The sequence below is a fragment of the Hyperolius riggenbachi genome, chromosome 5, assembly GCF_040937935.1.
Source record: "Hyperolius riggenbachi isolate aHypRig1 chromosome 5, aHypRig1.pri, whole genome shotgun sequence".
Lineage (NCBI taxonomy): Eukaryota > Metazoa > Chordata > Amphibia > Anura > Hyperoliidae > Hyperolius > Hyperolius riggenbachi.
Window position 1 is genome coordinate 51966806 of NC_090650.1, and position 16925 is coordinate 51983730.

The 16925-nt window shown below is 44.7% G+C and overlaps 1 protein-coding gene across 2 annotated transcripts in view; it reads left to right on the top strand.

The window, feature by feature from the left end:
* The window catches only part of ACBD5 (acyl-CoA binding domain containing 5), a 49800-nt gene that overhangs the window by 17257 nt on the left and 15618 nt on the right, over positions 1–16925 (top strand). Inside the window, exons 4-7 of one of the 2 annotated variants that reach the window (XM_068235685.1) lie at positions 751–823; positions 9301–9415; positions 9534–9566; positions 16237–16386. In XM_068235685.1, the coding sequence (XP_068091786.1) occupies positions 751–823; positions 9301–9415; positions 9534–9566; positions 16237–16386 (371 nt within the window). The remainder of the gene's footprint in view (positions 1–750; positions 824–9300; positions 9416–9533; positions 9567–16236; positions 16387–16925) is intronic. The other variant, XM_068235686.1, reaches the window with a different exon arrangement.

Genomic DNA, 16925 nt, shown 5'->3' on the forward strand with positions numbered 1-16925 from the left:
AGACCCTGAACAAGCATGCAGCAGATTAGAGGTTTGTGACGTTATTGTCAGATCTGACAAGATTAGCTGCATGCTTGTTTTTGGTTTAGTTCAGACACTACTGAAGCCAAATAGACTTGCAGGGCATGAAATTACAGTGGAAAACTAGAGAAAAATCGAGTTACAATGCTGTTTGCATCTTTGTTATGGAAATAAGCCAATATAGGGCGGTGGCTGGATAGTGTACTAGTTATGGGCTCTGCATTTAAAACAGGAGACCTGGGTTCAAATCTCGGCTCTTCCTGTTCAGTAAGCCAGCACCTATTCAGTGAAGAGTCCTTGGGCAAGACCAAGGACTCCTAGTGGCTCCAGCTCAAGTGCTTTAAGTCCGCCATAAGAAAAGCAAAATCTAAATGTTATCGGTCTTTTCTTGTCTAGAGTATCACACTGCAAGTGATTCGGAGCGCTTTTGAGACCACCAGTGATTCGAAAAACCATTTTGCTAATGTAATAAGTATTACAGGTGTATGGTTTAAATTTTTGGTTAAAATCTACTCAGCGATTTAGCTTCAAGGAATGTGCAAAAACACCCATTCCTTCAATAATCACATTGCAAAATTGCTAAGCGCTTAGCAATTGCGGTTTGCAGTGTGAGCTAAGCCTCCCAGAGACTGTGTGTGTGATCTGGTTTGTCTCGGAACCTGTGCTGTCTCACAGCTGCTGTATTGGAATGTTTTCTCACACATCACACTGCTGGCTTTATGTTGTCAGGGATGCCTGGAACTCGTTGGGTGAAATGTCTAAGGAAGATGCAATGATCGCCTATGTGGATGAAATGAAGAAGGTAGGAAATTGAACAGCTGAGCAAAGCACGTTTTATTAAGAAAAAAATATAGTCCCTCTCCAGGCAATTATTTTGTTAACTCTCGTTTCATCTTCCCATTAGAGCAGGAGTATCAATTCAAATACAAAGTGGGCTGAAATTGAACACTGGGACCAAGTCATGGGCCAACCTCAATATCTAGTGGCCACCTGCATCCCTTCTAAAGTTTCCTGGTGTTTAGTGCTCCCCTGTACACTTCCCTGGTGTCTAGTGGCCCTCCTTCCTTCCCTATGCAGTTCCCTGGTATTTATTGGTCCTTCCCTTATACAGTTCGCTGGTGTCTAGTGACCCTAGCACTCCTACACAGTTTCTTGGTGAGTATTGCTTTCTCCCTTCCTCCCCCATATGGCTTCCCTGGTGATCTAGGGCTTCACCTCCAATATAGCTTCCCTGTCGGTCTAGAGTGGGCCAAACATAAGGCAGAGTGGGGAAACCACATGCAGGCCAAATTTGTTGGCTCTGTGAGCTATAGTTTGAACTGTATGCACTAGACTAGTGAGAAGATCAAAAATGACTGTAAATACCTTAAACTAGTGCCAAACTGTGGTTGTCATGTGACGCCTGGCTTGCCTTTTGGCCTTTTCCTCCTTGGGGTCTTGTGGAAGAGCAATGCCTTCTGAGAGGGAAGATGTTGCCAAGCTGCCATTCGCCATCCCTTTCAGTCAACATGTGGGAAAGGGGTGTGGCCAAGCTGCCAGGTAACACCATTGTACTCTTTGGGGACAACAAAATTGGGGGTAGTGTTTATGGTTATCACCGCAAGCTTCTTTGAAAAAGGCCGCAATAAAATGGATTCTTCCTGTTAGTCATTTGATTGCTATTTAGATATTTGTGGGTATTTTAACACTTCTAATCCTATTTTAATAGAACGGTGGGGGAGGGGGTTGCAGAGTAGAAAAATTGCCTGGAGAGAAGGGGCTTTAATGTTTACTGTTTTGAGTGTGTTGTGGAAGTGGTAGTGCTCATCCTTACATCCTCATTCCTTTATGTAATTGTTGTTGTATTTCACTTGATATTTAGTTTTAGTAGAAAGAAGAAAAGAACCCCATGTGGTGGGAGGAGCCTTTCTTCTCCTTCCATATTATTTATTTTTTTGTAAACCTGAAAAGCTAACATCTCGTGCAAATAACAAAAATTGTAAAGCAGCATACAACAGGCAATAAATCCAGCAATGTATCTGTCATATGTGTACCCAGTCACCAAAGAGTTATTGTCCTACTGTGTTCTGTATTGCACCACTTAACAGATAGAAAGGAACTGTTGTTTTCCCAAAATCGATTTTAAAAAAATTGCAATTAGCAATTACTAGTGGAAGCTGGCCCAAGCTATGCAAAACACAACCGCTTGCGATTGGACAGTGCTGTGCTGCAGGCAGGGCCTGTTCTCTCATGAAGCAAAGTGAAACTATTGCATCAGGGGCAGAGATTACAGGGGCGGCATGTTTGTACTGTGTTTACACTAACAGCATGCAGTCATAGTAGGAGGAGAAGGCGAGAGGAGAGCGAGCAAGGTGAAGAGATCAACTTTGGGGAAAACCAGCTTGTTGAGCTGTGTGAGGATTCTGACAGTGAGTGAGAAGGGGGAAGAAGGATTTAATTTGACTTGTAAATTGTTGGGTGCTATGCAATCATTCCAATTCGGAAGTGGGGGGGGGGGGGGTAGGGGTTTTTTAACGTTAGTGGTGCAATGCAAAACATTTCAGAAAGCTGAGCAGGACAGTGCTAATGCGCCTCCGCAAGCTGTCGACAAGTGCAGCCAAGCTCTTTTTCACTTTTTTTTTCTGTCAATGGAAAGAGCTGCGGAGGAGGATGAGAGAAACCTCATTAGGATTCAGAGGCTTCTTCCTCCCGAGGAAAGTATCTGCCCCCTAGGGCTTTTTATTAACTACTTAAAGGGACACTAGAGTCATCCCACAAAAAATTAGTTTTACTCACCTGGGGCTTCCAGCAGCCCCCTGCAGCTGTATTGTGCCCACGCAGACTCCCTCTGAGCCTCCTGTCCCCGCTGGCAGCCACTTCCGGTTTCGGCGACAGGAAGGGAACGCGAGTGATTCTTCGCATTCCTGGCCACAATAGCGCCTTCTATGCTGCTATAGCATAGAGTATATATCATATAGCAGCATAGATGGCGCTATTGTGGCTGGGAACGCGAAGAATAACTGGCGTTCCCTGCCTGTCGGCTCCTGTCGCCGAAACCGGAAGTGGCTGCTGGCGGGGCCGGAAGGATCTGATGGAGACTGTGTGGGCACCGGACAGCTGCAGGTGGCTGCTGGAAGCCCCAGGTGAGTAAAACTAATTTTTTTGTGATGACTTAAGTATCCCTTTAAGGACCAAGCTGATTAAAATATACACTCTGTTTTGGTGGTTACCTGGCTGGCAAGGCATAGATTTCAATTAGCCGCCGATCTCGCCGCTGAATCCCGACATCTCTCGCCGCAGCTCACAGGCTCTGCCTGTCTCTATGAAGGCAGAGCCATGTGAGCGGGTCAGGAGCCGATTTCACTGGCTCCTGGCCCTGTCTTTCAATGTAAGCAACTCCCATTGGCTTACATTGATAAGCAGGGTCAGGAGCCAATGAAAGTTATAGAGACAGCAGAGTGAGTGGCCCAGGATCCCGACATGCGCGGGTGACGGCAATTGCGGCGGGTATGTGCGGTGTTTCTGGTACCAGCGGTCTGTAGTCCTTAAAGTGAACCAGAGACGGAGCACCCTCATGTATTTTCCTATATATATCAGTGGGAACATTAGAGAAAACACCTACCCTGCTCTCGGATTCATTCTTTACTGTTCAGCTTGCTTGTTAACAGCCCAGATAAAATCCCCGACTGAGCATTCAGTCTGGCTTTGCTATAATGACTCAGCTATAATGATTCCTGAGCAGAGCCACAAGGGGGCAGGCTTGGGCTTGACAAGACATCATAGAACACAGACTCAGCTATAATGATTCCTGAGCAAAGCCAGACTGAATGCTCAGTCTGGGATTTTATTAGAGCTGATAAGACACAAGCTGAACAGTGAAAAATGAAACAGAGAGCAGGGTAGGTGTTTTCTCTAATGTTCCCACTCATATATGGTAAAATACATGAGGGTACTGCGTCTCTGGTTCACTTTAAGGGGGTAGAGACCGCAGGTACTTAAAGGGGTTCTGTGGTAGTCAAAAAGTAAAACAAACTGACACTTACCTGGGGCTTCCATCAGCCCCTTGCAGCAGTGATGTCCCACGCCGTCCTCCTCTGATCACCCGTTCCCCAGCACCGGGCATTATTCGTCTGGCATAGCCGAATAATGCGCGTTCCCATTCGCGTCATCGGGAGCTTACTGCACAGGGGCAGTACAAAGTTTTCTTGTACCGCGCATGCTGGTGACCGTGCGGGAGCCAGAGCTCAGCCGCGCAGCCGCAGTGTAATCACTCACTTGATTACACGGGGACTGGCAGCGGGGACCGGTGCATTAGGAGAGGACGGAGCGGGACATTACCGCTGCAGTGTGCTGATAGAGGCCCCAGGTAAGTGTCAGCTTGTTTTACTTTTTGACTAACACCGAACTCCTTTAAGTGGTAAATGTGCTCATTATTATTCAGACCCCCAATTTAGTGCTTCTTCTTACAGTATCTCCTATTTTAGTGTGCTTTATCATACTCCCCCCACGATGGGGGGAAATGCCAAGGAACCCCTGTAGATTACACAAGGAACCCTGGTTGAGAAAGCCTGCTTTACAGTTGCACTTTAACAGTACCCAATCCAGTTGATTGTTCATGAGATTGAACCATTAATAGGCACTTATACGTACATTTCACCTGAGAAGTGATATATAGCAGCTGTTATTGCTGATTTTTTTTTTTACTGTTTGCCTGACGAGTGGTGATCCTCTGCTTGTTTTTTATTCAGCAGGCTGTTCTTTTAAGCTTTGAGTTGGATAGGTGGTGCAGTCTGTATAGAGGATTAGGTGCTGCAGAAACATTCAGTTCCTGTAAAGAGCAGCTTATTTGCTGTAAACCAATGATCTGGGTCATTAAACTTGAAGAAGAAAATTATAAGCTGCATGCTGGGATTTTATTACAGCTAAGTACACTGCCCGTGCTGCCAGCATCGTGTGCAATTTGATCACACCTCTGGTTATCTGTTTAGGATGTCCTATAGTATTTCAACAGACAAAAAGCAGCCAAGGGCTCTTGGAGAAGAACCTTCTTTATTTCTGGCAAAAGACTTCAGGAAATAAAATTCTGTAATATTAAACAATTGTTTTCAGCCAATAAAAAGAAGTAAAGAGCAAGCAGCTATATTCTAGCTTTAAGTGTAAATTCCAAGAAAAACTGATATCATGCATTTATAGCGCTAACATTTTCCAGGATTCTTTAGAGTCTATAGTCCTGTCACTAACTGTCCAAAAGAGTGGCTGTCTATATTCTCCCATAGTCTACAGCTCGGCACTCATGCTTAATGCCGGGAATACACGATTCGTTTTTGGCGCTCGATTCTCCTCTCGATCGTTTTTGCCGCTCAATTCTGCAGTCCATTCTCTAATCTTCCACTCATTTTTCTTATCTTTTTCAATTCACTTCTATCAGAAGTCGAGCGGCGAAAGGATCGAAAGGGAAATCGGACATGTCAGAAATTATCTATCGAACCATCTAGTCACCTCAAAAACTAACCTTGTATTCCCAGCATAAAGGACAACTGAAGCTAGAAATAATTGGAGGCTGTCCTATTTATTTCCTTTTAAACAATACCAGTTGCCTGGCAACCCTGCTGATCTATTTGGCGGCAGTAGCGTCTGAATAACACCTGAAACAAGCATGCAGCTAATCTTGTCGGATCTGACAATAATGTCAGAAACGCCTGATCTGCTGCATGCTTGTTTAGGGTATATGGCTAAAAGTGTTAGACAGGATCAGCAGGATAGCCAGGCAACTAGTATTGCTTAAAAGGAAATAAATAGTGCAGCTTCCATATCCCTCTCACTTCAGTTGTCCTTTAAAGTGGATCCGAGATGAACTTTTACTTATTGCATAATTGTGTTCCTTTCATACAGTTTATAGGGCATTCCTCAAGCCAAATACTTTTTTTGGTTTAATACTCTAATTCCCTATAAACTAAACAAGCCTCGCCCACAGCTTTTCAGAGTGCCTTGGCATTTTCAGACAGTAGCAAGGGCTTATGGGAGCTCAGTCTGGGCAGGAGAAGGGGGAGGTGTTACTAGCCAGAGATTTCAGAGGCAGAGGGGAGGAGGAGAGGGGACTGAATTTACACACAGGCAAGCTGATAGCATCTCCAGCCCTCAGCCTGTGACAATGTGACAAACAGAACATGGCTTCCCTCATTGTATCACAGGAATAAATAATCATATACTGTTGAAGCTGTTTGCAGCTAGATATGCTGTGCAAACTATCTAAACTTTAGATAAGATATATAGACAAGTTACTTCTATATAGTTAGTATTCATCTTGGATCCACTTTAACTCCTGTCAGCCTTAAAGCTAATGGGAACCTAAAAAAAACAAACAGACCTTACCTAAGGGGAGGGAATGTTCTGGGTCCTATAGAGCCTTCCGGCTCCTCTCACAGAACTTTTTGTTCCAGTGCTTTCACCCCACCACATAGCAGCATTCGACCGAATACTGCTCTCTACCACCTCAGGAGGATTCGGAAGTCTTCAGGCGCCCGACTGTTCCCCAAGACGGGAGGCTTCTTACTGTCCCTTGTGGCGGGGATACAAATGGGGGAGCCAGTGCTGCAATGAGGGGACCGTGAGAGGAACAGTAAGGCTGTATAGGTCCCAGAGCCTTCCCTCTCCTTAGATACGTATCTTTTTTTTTTTTTTTTTTTTTTCAGGTTCCCATTAGATTTAAAGGGTACCTGCATTAAAAAGGAAACAAGATACCTCAGTAGGGGGGAAGCATCTGCATGGTCCAACTGACCGAACATTTCATACATACCTAAGTAGAAGAAAGGCGTTGTATACCCTAGAGACTTCCTAAACCTCGGTCCATCCTGTCTTCCAGCAACGTGCCCAGTTAAACTGCTCGGTCAAATAGCTCTTCGGCACTCCCAACCTTCTGATCTATTCCCGTCCCTGAGTAGGTTCACCACGTCAGTCGATCGAAGTACTGAAACAAGTGGATAGGTAGTGCGCACGTGCAAGTCCACATTCGTGTATGCGCAGTACAGATGTGCTTGTCTTCAGAAGTACTCAGACGCAAGTAGTTCCAAAAGCTGACTGAGGAGAGACGCAAGTAGTTCCAAAAGCTTACTGAGGAGTGCCGAAGACCTTGGAGGATGAGTAACTTCAAGGACAGTGCAGGAATGGTATAGACCGAGAACTGGGTTGGTTTTATGGTATCCAGAGCCTTCCTTCTACATAGACAGTCAGGTAATCTCAGCGCTTTCATGGCACCGCGTAGCACCTGACTTGGGCGCCACCATAGACCCCAAGGTTAATTATGGCTATAGCAGCACTTGGGGAATTTCTACTGAAATCATTGTAGTTCAAGTGATGGCAATAGCTGGACCCCGAATTACGTGTCTGAAGGGACAAGCTAGTTAGTCAGTAGGGGAATATATTTGTTATATTCACCTGCATGGCTTAGCGCAGGGTGAGCCGTCTCTCGGCTTCTCCCCCTGCCCAACTGACCACCGTCAGGAATACACGTACGCTTTTTTTTTTTTATGCTAAATTCTCTTAGAGGATGTATGTAGCCAGGCAAACTGGAATATAGTTGCCCTAAGCTGTACCTGAACTGCCAGGAAATAAATGTGTATATACAGCCCCAATCCTACACAGAACTTACTGTGTTCCCTTTTTTTTTTTTTTTTTACCCATCACTGTAAAGTGGAGTACCCTCGGCCAAATGGATTGGGGATCTCCGTCGACAAACAATCGTTCCCCGATCCTTCTGGATGAATCTGCACGCGTTGTTGGCACCAGTATAAACAAACAAGTCGTTTACACGATCACAGTAAAACCTGTGAAAGTCAATAAGGGGCATAACAATCCTCCGTGATTCAATCCAGCATGGCGGCCGTTAAAAAATGAACAATCGCCGTGGGTGGTGTGCGTCGTGAAACATTTGTTAGTTAATTAGAGGCTAGGGGTCCCTTCCAGAAGGATGGCCTCACCTTGGTGGAGGGGTCAAGTACAGAATACTTGGCATGCAAACTGTTTTGGAAGCTAACATCCTCCATTAATGTTAATTTGGTGCATCTGTTTTGAATGCAAGATGTGTACCCTGCCTATAATTAGGCTCTGCACACCTATGCTGTTAGTCATTCAGATGCAGCCTATCTTGGTAAGTACTGCCACCTCTCCCTGCCATTGTAAAACATTGTTTAATTTTTATTGAGCGATGTTGCGCGATATCGTGACAAAGAATATTTTGCCGCAAAAAAAAAATTGAATAAAATTGCATTGTGGGTATGGGCCTTTAGCGTTAAACTGTACCAGAGACTATCTAAACTAAGTTTTATACATAACTGGGGCTTCCTCCAGCCCCATGCGCACAGATCGCTGCCACGCCGCCATCCTCAGTCTTCTATATCGCTGGTACCGAGTCCCGTTACTTCGGCCAGGCAAGAGACGTGCACCCTCTACGTATCTCTCTGGCAGCCGCCGGAGAGCACTTCTCTTGCGTCAGACTGGCATGCGACTGACTGAAGTTAGGCCAAAGTTACGGGACCCGGTACCGGCGATACAGAAGACCAAGATCCGTGCACATGGGACTGGAGGAAGCCCCAGGTATGTATAACACTTTTAGTTTAGATCGTCTCTGGTTTCTTTTAAATATCCATGACTATAGATGGCACTTTCTCTACAGTCAGTCTTGAGTTAAGGTGCGTACACACATGCGACTATAGTCGTTTGAAACGATCGTTCCCCGATCATTTCAAACGACGATCGTTTAAGAAAAAAGCAGCCAACGACCATTAAGTCTAACAACGGACAAGCTAAAAATGAACGATCTAGCTTGGTAGATTTTGGAAAATGGTCGTTCGCACTAGGCTTGACATGTGCATTTCGCTATTCCTCCATGTAACTTTTCATTTTTATGTGCAACGCAATAGTTTATTTACGTGATGTAACAATCGTTCTAACGATCAGATCGTTACACGCCTTTAAAAACGAACTTTACTTAGGTCGTTCTTTTGTCAATTAAAAGTTCGTTCGTCATTCACAACGAACGATCATTGTCGTATGTGTGTACGTAGCTTTAGATTGTAGTGTAACTCTCACTCTCACCCATAACTAATTACTCATGTATGATAGAAAAACTCTTGTGAGTGCAAGGACAAAAGAAAAAAAAAAAGGATTAAACATTATTATTTTGACTTTACTGAATGCTGGGCTGCTTGCATTATCTGAGTTTAGTTGTACATTACATAGAAGTTGATAAGGAACTTTGAATCCACATGCCATTTGTTTGACCTGTTGCCTTTCGGACACTAGATCCTTGAGACCATGCCAATGACGGAGAAAGTGGAAGAGTTACTCCAAGTCATAGGTCCGTTTTATGAACTAGTGGAAGACAAAAAGCTGGGGAGAGGATCTGGTGTAACATCAGGTTGGCCTGACCCTATTCTAAAATAAACCTATTCCTTTTATCTTTCCTTATCTCCCTGTCCTTTGTCCATTTCCCCCCAATCAATCTGTCTCTCTGCTCTCTCTCCTTTACATGCCAGTACGACTGGACAGAGTTGCTAAATCTTTAGAAGGTAGGAGGGAAACGTTATTTTGATTTTTGTTCATGGACAATTTTACACATTTTCTTTAAAGAGAAACTCCGACCAAAAATCGAACTTTATCCCAATCAGTAGCTGATACCCCCTTTTACATGAGAAAGGGGGAGCTGTATGACTGATATTGTGGTGAAACCCCTCCCACAAGAAAAGTTTGAACTTTTGGCAGTTTCATGTCTGTGAACCCTGTTGCATTGTGGGAAATAGCTGTTTACAGCTGTTTCCAACTGCCAAAAACAATGCAGCAGCTACATCACCTGCCAACAGTAAAATGTTCACTGGAGTTCCTCTTTAAAGGGGATCTGAAGTGAAAATAAACGTATGAGATAATGAATTGTATATGTAGTACAGCTAAGAAATAGAACATTAGTAGCAAAGAAGAGTCTCAAATTGTTTCCAGTACAGGAAGAGTTAAGAAACTTCACTTGTTATCTATGTAAAAGAGCTGCTCTGAGCTCTCTGACTAATTTAGCCAGAGAGCAATACAATTCTCTGAAGCACTTATACACCAAAGACAACTTCAGATAAGATTTTACTGCAGAGGAGGTCAAAGGGTCATTAGCTCTGCTCTATTTCAAAGTTTAAAATGCAGAGTGTAGTTTGTACACTGCAAATATTAGCAAATGATGCAATGTTATAAAAACAAAAAAAGCTATATGACGGAAAATAAAAATGAGACCCTTTTCTTTGCTACTAATTTTCTATTCATTATCCGTACTATACATACAATGTATATCAGGGGGTTTTTTTGTTTGTTTGTTTGGTTTTTTTTTTTTTGCTTCATTGTCACTTTAAAGTGAACGTATTGTATGGCAGACATGACTGTAATCATAATGCATATACATGGGTGTATCAATATCTATTAATTGTATCTGAAGGCAGGCACCACCAAGAATGCACTTTTATTCATTTATGGTACATAACACGAGCAACAAAATTGATACGTGGGATGGAAGCTCTCACTTACCAAGAAAGGTTAGATAAACTGGGTTTATTTAGTCTAGAGAAAAGACGCCTTAGAGGAGATCTAATTAACATGTATAAATACATCAGAGGGCAATATAATAGCTTGGCGGATGAGCTTTTTGTCCCTAGGCCTTCTCAAAGGACTAGAGGACATGATCTGCGCATGGAGGAAAAACGTTTTAGCCATTTATTTAGGAAAGGGTTCTTTACAGTAAGAGTGATTAAGATGTGGAATGCATTGGTACAGGAAGTCGTTATGGCAAACTCTATACCTGCATTTAAAGGGGGCTTAGATGCTTTCCTTGCGTTGAGACATCCATGGCTACAATTACTAGGTAATGCCTAATGATGTTGATCCAGGGATTTTATCTGATTGCCATCTGGAGTCGGGAAGGAATTTTTCCCTTTTGGGGCTAATTGGACCATGCCTTGTAAGGGTTTTTTCGCCTTCCTCTGGATCAACATGGATATGTGAGGGAGCAGGCTGGTGTTGTACTTTGTTCTCTGGTTGAACTCGATGGACGTATGTCTTTTTTCAACCCAAATAACTATGTAACTATGTAACACAGAAACATCTCTCAACAGTCATTTTCAAGGTAGCTTATGTAGTCGTGTGGAGCAGAACCAGTGGTGTAGCAATAGGGGATGCAGAGGTCGTAACTGCAGCAGGGTCCCCGGGCCTGAGGGGCCCACTAGGGGCCCTCCCTCAACCACAGTATTAGCTCTTCAATCGAACTATGCTGGTAATGATCACTTATATGTGCATTGCTTAGTGGTAATCCTTAACTGTTTCCTTACTCTAAATACACCTCTCTGACACTGCAGCTGTCCCTGGTAGGTTTTGGGGCTCCATATTAATAGAGTTCCCGGGGCTCCATGTAAAACTCGCACTGGGGCCCTAAGCTCCTTAGTTACGCCGCTGAGCAGAACTTGTGCAGAAGCTTGCAGTCAGTTTGATCAGGCGATATATTAGTAAGGCTCTGGTTTGTTGGTCATGTGTTGCACCTCTTTCCTTTTTATACTAAAAGGACACCAGAAGTGAAAGGGATATGGAGGCTGACATATTTATTTCCTTTTAAAACCATACTAGTTGCCTGGCAACCTTTTGATTTTTCGTGCATCAGTAGTGTCTGAATCACACACCTGAAACAGGCATGCAGCAAATGCAGTCAAACTTTACATCCGATCTGAATGCTTGTTTGGGGAATATGGCTAAAAGTATTAAAGGGAGATGATTAGCAGGACAGCCAGGCAATTTGCATTGTTTAAAAGGAAGTAAATATGGCAGCCCCCATATGTGTTTCACTTCAGGTTTCCTTGATGTAGGAAGTTACAGCAAATCTATCACCTGATCCAACATATTACATGCAGCCATCCCTAGGGCTTAAAGAGAACCTGAGGTAGATTTTTAAAATCTTAATAGAATACAGAGGCATGTTCTGCGTACAATGACATGCCTCTGTGTCCTTCTGCTGCTGCCACCCCCCCCCCCCCCCTCATGCTCTGCTGTCCCCCCCTGAAAATAGCGCCAGGGTAGCAGCAATCTGCTTGTCGCATGCCTGATGTTTACTTGCCAGCTTGTCAATCAGTTTTCCCTGCATCGCCTTCATAGCGTGGCTTTCCCCGCCTCCGTTAGGAGTACGTCCTGAGTCGCGGCTTAGCTTCCGATTGGAGAAAGCTAGTGGAGGTGGGGAGCAGCAGGGGGAGCCATGTAATGTAGGAGCAGTGATTGACATATGCCAGGTAAACAGCAGGCTAGTGACAAGCAGATTGTCCTAGTCTGGTGCTATTTTCAGGGGGAACAGCAGAGCCCGGGGAGACTGGCGGCTGCAGCAGCAGGACACAGAGGCATGTAACCGTGTACAGAACATGCCTCTGTGTCCTATTAAGATTTTAAAAATCCACCTTGGGTTCTCTTTAACTACCTTAACCTCCTTAGCGGTAACCCCGTGCTGGACACGGGGTAAGCCGCCGGAGGGTGCCGCTCAGGCCCTGCTGGGCCGATTTACATAATTTTTTTTTATGCTACACGCAGCTAGCACTTTGCTAGCTGCGTGTGCATAACGATCGCCGCCACCATCCGCCGATTTGCCGCTATCCGCCGCGCTGCGCCGCCCCCCCCCCCCCCCCCCCCCCACGAGATTTCTGCGCTGCCTGGCCAATTAGTGCCAGGCAGCGCTGAGGGGTGGATCGGGACACCCGCTGACGTCAGGACGTCGATGACGTCTGTGACGTCATCGCGATCGTCGCCATGGCGACGGGGAAGCCCATACAGGGAATCCCATTCAGAACGGGATTCCCTGCAGGGTAAAAGCGCCGGCGGCGATCGGAGGGGTGGGAGGGATAGCGAAGGGAGGGGGGAAGCATGTAGCTAGCGCTAGGCTAGCTACATGCTTTAAAAAAATAAATAAATTTAAAAAAAGTGCTGCGAATCCCCCCTGGCGGATGTATTGTACCGCCAAGGGGGTTAAGACCACTCCACGCCCATGGGTGTGGCAGCGGCGGCAGCACCAGGACCGCCTAACGCCGATTGGCGTCAAGTCCTGGGGCTGTAGCTTGCAGGAGATCTCGTGCAGGCTGCGCATGCATCTCCTGCACGGGGGTGGAGCTCCGCCCCCTTTTCAGTCTCAGAACGGCGATCGCCGCTCGGAAGACTGTTAGACGGCGTAATCACCGTCTATTTACATGTACAGCACTGCGATCAGCAACAGTCACACGGCTGTCCCCTCCTGAGGCTGGGGAGTGATCGGCTGTCATAGGCTAAAGCCTATGACAGCTGATCACCCTGATTGGCTGGCGGGGGGAGGGAGTAGGGGAATCAAAATATAAAAAGCCATTTTCATTCAAAAGTAAATAAAATAAATATTTATAAAAATAAATAAACAACTGTGGAGTGATCAGACCCCCCCCCCCCCCCCAACAGAGAGCTCTGTTGGTGGGGGGAGGGGGGGATCACTCGTGTGCTGTGTTGCATGGCCCTGCAGTGGCCAATTAATAAAAAAACAGCCTGGTCTTTAGGGGGGTTTAGCACTGTGGTCCTGAAGTGGATAAACTTGCGTTCCCTGGCTGAAGATGTGTATTGCCTTTAAGCCATCTCGGTAAAGGGATAAAACAGAATTGTTTTGATGATAAATGGTGTTTAGGAATGGTTGTTCCATCCATGTTCGGGAAGAAGACCTGGGGCATCATTATAATATACCAGAAGATTACCGATTAGTCTAGTTATCAACAAACAGGTGCCGTTGATATACATACGCCATACATCTAGAATCTTGGTATACAGTATAGCTTCTTTATGACTCGAGTGCCTTCCACTAATGCAAATACCATCTACTTGGGTGAGCTGGAATCTAGGCACGCCCACGTACACCGCACAATACACCCAGGTTAGTCACAAGTATTGTGTTATGCAAGTGTGTTATATGAAGTTTTATCCTGTTGCCAGTATTCTGTATCGCTACCCTGGCTTCAGACTGCAGAGGATCAGCAGGATCAAAATTCCATGGCCTAAGTCGTATTCATTTTGTTTACTTATTTTTGTAGCAGCAGAGATATGATGAGGAATACAAACTCTTGTGCAACAAGCGGAGTGCAGAGTTCACAGGGGTGGGGGGGGAGATTGGCAGGCCGGAGTGTCACACGTCTGAGAGCTGTTCTCTTCTATCCGATATGGCCGATAACAGCCACCATTAAAGGGCCAGAACATCTTAAAGGGATACTGTAAGAAAACTTACCTCGGGAGGGGGAAGCCTCTAGACCAGGTATCGGCAAACTCGGCCCTCCAGCTGTTAAGGAACTACAAGTCCCACAAAGCATTGCAGGAGTCTTACAGCCACAGTCATGACTCATAAAGGCAAATGCATTGTGGGACTTGTAGTTCCTTAACAGCTGGAGGGCAAAGTTTGCCCATGCCTGCTCTAGACCATAATGAGGCTTCCTCCATCTTCTTCACCCTCTGAGATCCAGTGCTGGCAGCCCCCGAAAATACAGCTGACAAGGATGTTGGCTGTCAGGCAGGTGTAGTAGTCGCAGCAATGTTTTAGCCTATCGCATTGTTGGCAGGGGGTGTGGTTAAAGATAATGGCAGTTGGTGCTCTGTCTTTTCTTTTTTTTTTTTTTTTTCATGTCTACCACTAGTTACCTCGCAAGTTTGGTAATTTACCTCATTGGTCTGTAATTTTTAGTGTTTCGTTTTAATTTTGATAAAATGTTTGGTGACAAAGGTTGTTTTCTGCTTTACAACATGCAGTAATGCGTAGCGAATTGAGTCCAAGTTCAGATTACTTACTGATTACAGTTAGTACCCAATCACTCCTTCTGCTTCCACATCCCGTCCAAATAGCACAAATTCCACTCATTGCTTCCTTCCTAGTGGAGCAGAATACCCAAGTAGCTCAGCGTGATCCACAGCTATAGGCTTGCTATACACCAGTGGTACTGGATGTAAGCCCTCATTCACACTGGGAATTGCAAAATTCTAGAAAAAATAACTAGCATTTTGCAAAGCAATTTTTCCTTTGATTTTTTCACTGTACAGGAAAGCAATTCTGGAGTGATTGTGTTTTGTGATTCTTTTAACATTGAAATGAAGTTGTTTCAAAATCATTCCACAAATGCTGCCCGCACCAAGTTTGATATTTCAGCAAACCACTAATCGCCGGTGATCGCTACAGTGTGAACACTACCATTGATTTGCATTGCCACAGCGCTTTTTCAAGCGCTAGTGATTTACAGACAAGCTGAAATCGCTAGTAAAGTGCTCTGTGTGAATGAGGCTTCAGTCTGGCTTCAGGGGTGTAAAGAGATAATTTGCATATTGTGATGCATTGTGGGTAACCACAGTTGCTCACTTAAAGCTTAATTATCGAAAAATACTGTATATACTCGCATATAAGCCGACCCGTGTATAAGCCAGGGTACCCATTTTTACCTCCAGAAACCAGGAAAAAGTGATTGACTCGCGTATAAGCCCTCTCCCCAGTATACCAACTCCACAGTAGCCAGATTTGCTCCCAGCACAAGTCAGCACCCCTCCCCATAGCCAGATGTACCACAAGGATATTAGTTGTGTCTCAAGACGCCACTAGATGGGGTCATAGATATGCGAAAGCAAATGCCACACAGGAAGAATCCCTGATCATTGCACCACTGACCCGTTTCTTGCACGCTCTGCTCCACAAGCCAGGGGACACAGCACTCTGCACACCATGTTGCAGTGGATGGGCGGCACGGATACAGCAAGAAGCCAGCTGGCAAGCGCAGGATTACTAGTGCAAGATCCTTATGTTCCTCTGCCAGTAACAAAACCTGCTCCACCATCCATTCTGCTCAACTGACTTGCATATAAGTCGAGGGGAGTAACTTTTCAGCACATTTTTTTTTGTGCTGAAAAATTAGGCTTATACACGAGTATATACAGTACCCTCTATGACATTAGCAGACCACCTTAGTGTGTATGTAAAACCAATTCTTAGAAGAATAAAAATCGATCTTCTTGCCTTGTTGGGATGTTTCACGTCATGTTTTATGTTCTTTCTGTTTCATTGTACCTATCACTTTTTTTTTTCTTGTTTTCTTAATGCCTATCACTTGTTGTTGCAAAGATTTGACCCCATATGTGCTGTGAGTGTGGACCGTGCAGATAAAATAAATTGTGCACTGTAAATCTTTCTCTCTTTAGAACTCAGCACTGTACTAACGTCAGTACCTGATGGTAAGGCTGTGAACGGGAAGGCGGAGAGCAGTGACAGTGGGGCGGAGTCTGAGGAGGAAGAGGCTGAGAGGCAGGAGGAAGAAGAGGACGATGGGGAAACGGAGCAAAGTGAGCAAGGTACCGACGCCTACATGGGGACTGAGATGCACTAGAAAAAAACTGGCAAAATTTAGTGAAAGTGAAACGCTGTAAATTCCAAATTAAAAAAAATCCAAAATGACACTTAAAATGACTGTTTCCCCTCATATTTTTTTATGCAGTGCAGCAACAGCTGACTACTTTATTAAGCAGCAGGGGAGCACTGTGGCAGCTCTAGAATGCAACATACTGTGGCTGGCCCTGCTCTTTTTCACTGGGTGGTAACCCCCCAGTGATTTTTAGCCTAGAATCATTCGCTATGCGGAACTCTCGCCCCAGAGCATTCTGGAAGACCAGGTATATTTTGTACGGACTTTGGAACTGTCAGTTGCCAAACATTCATACAGAGATCAGCTGTCAGGACTGAAGATTTCGCCAATCATGATAAATTTCAGAGTATAAATCGGAGAGAGGAAATATTTTACAAAAGGGCAAACACTGAACTTATAAATGAATATTATTGAAAAAAAATCACTACATTATTTTCACAACAGTTCCTCTTTAACACTTATTTCTCT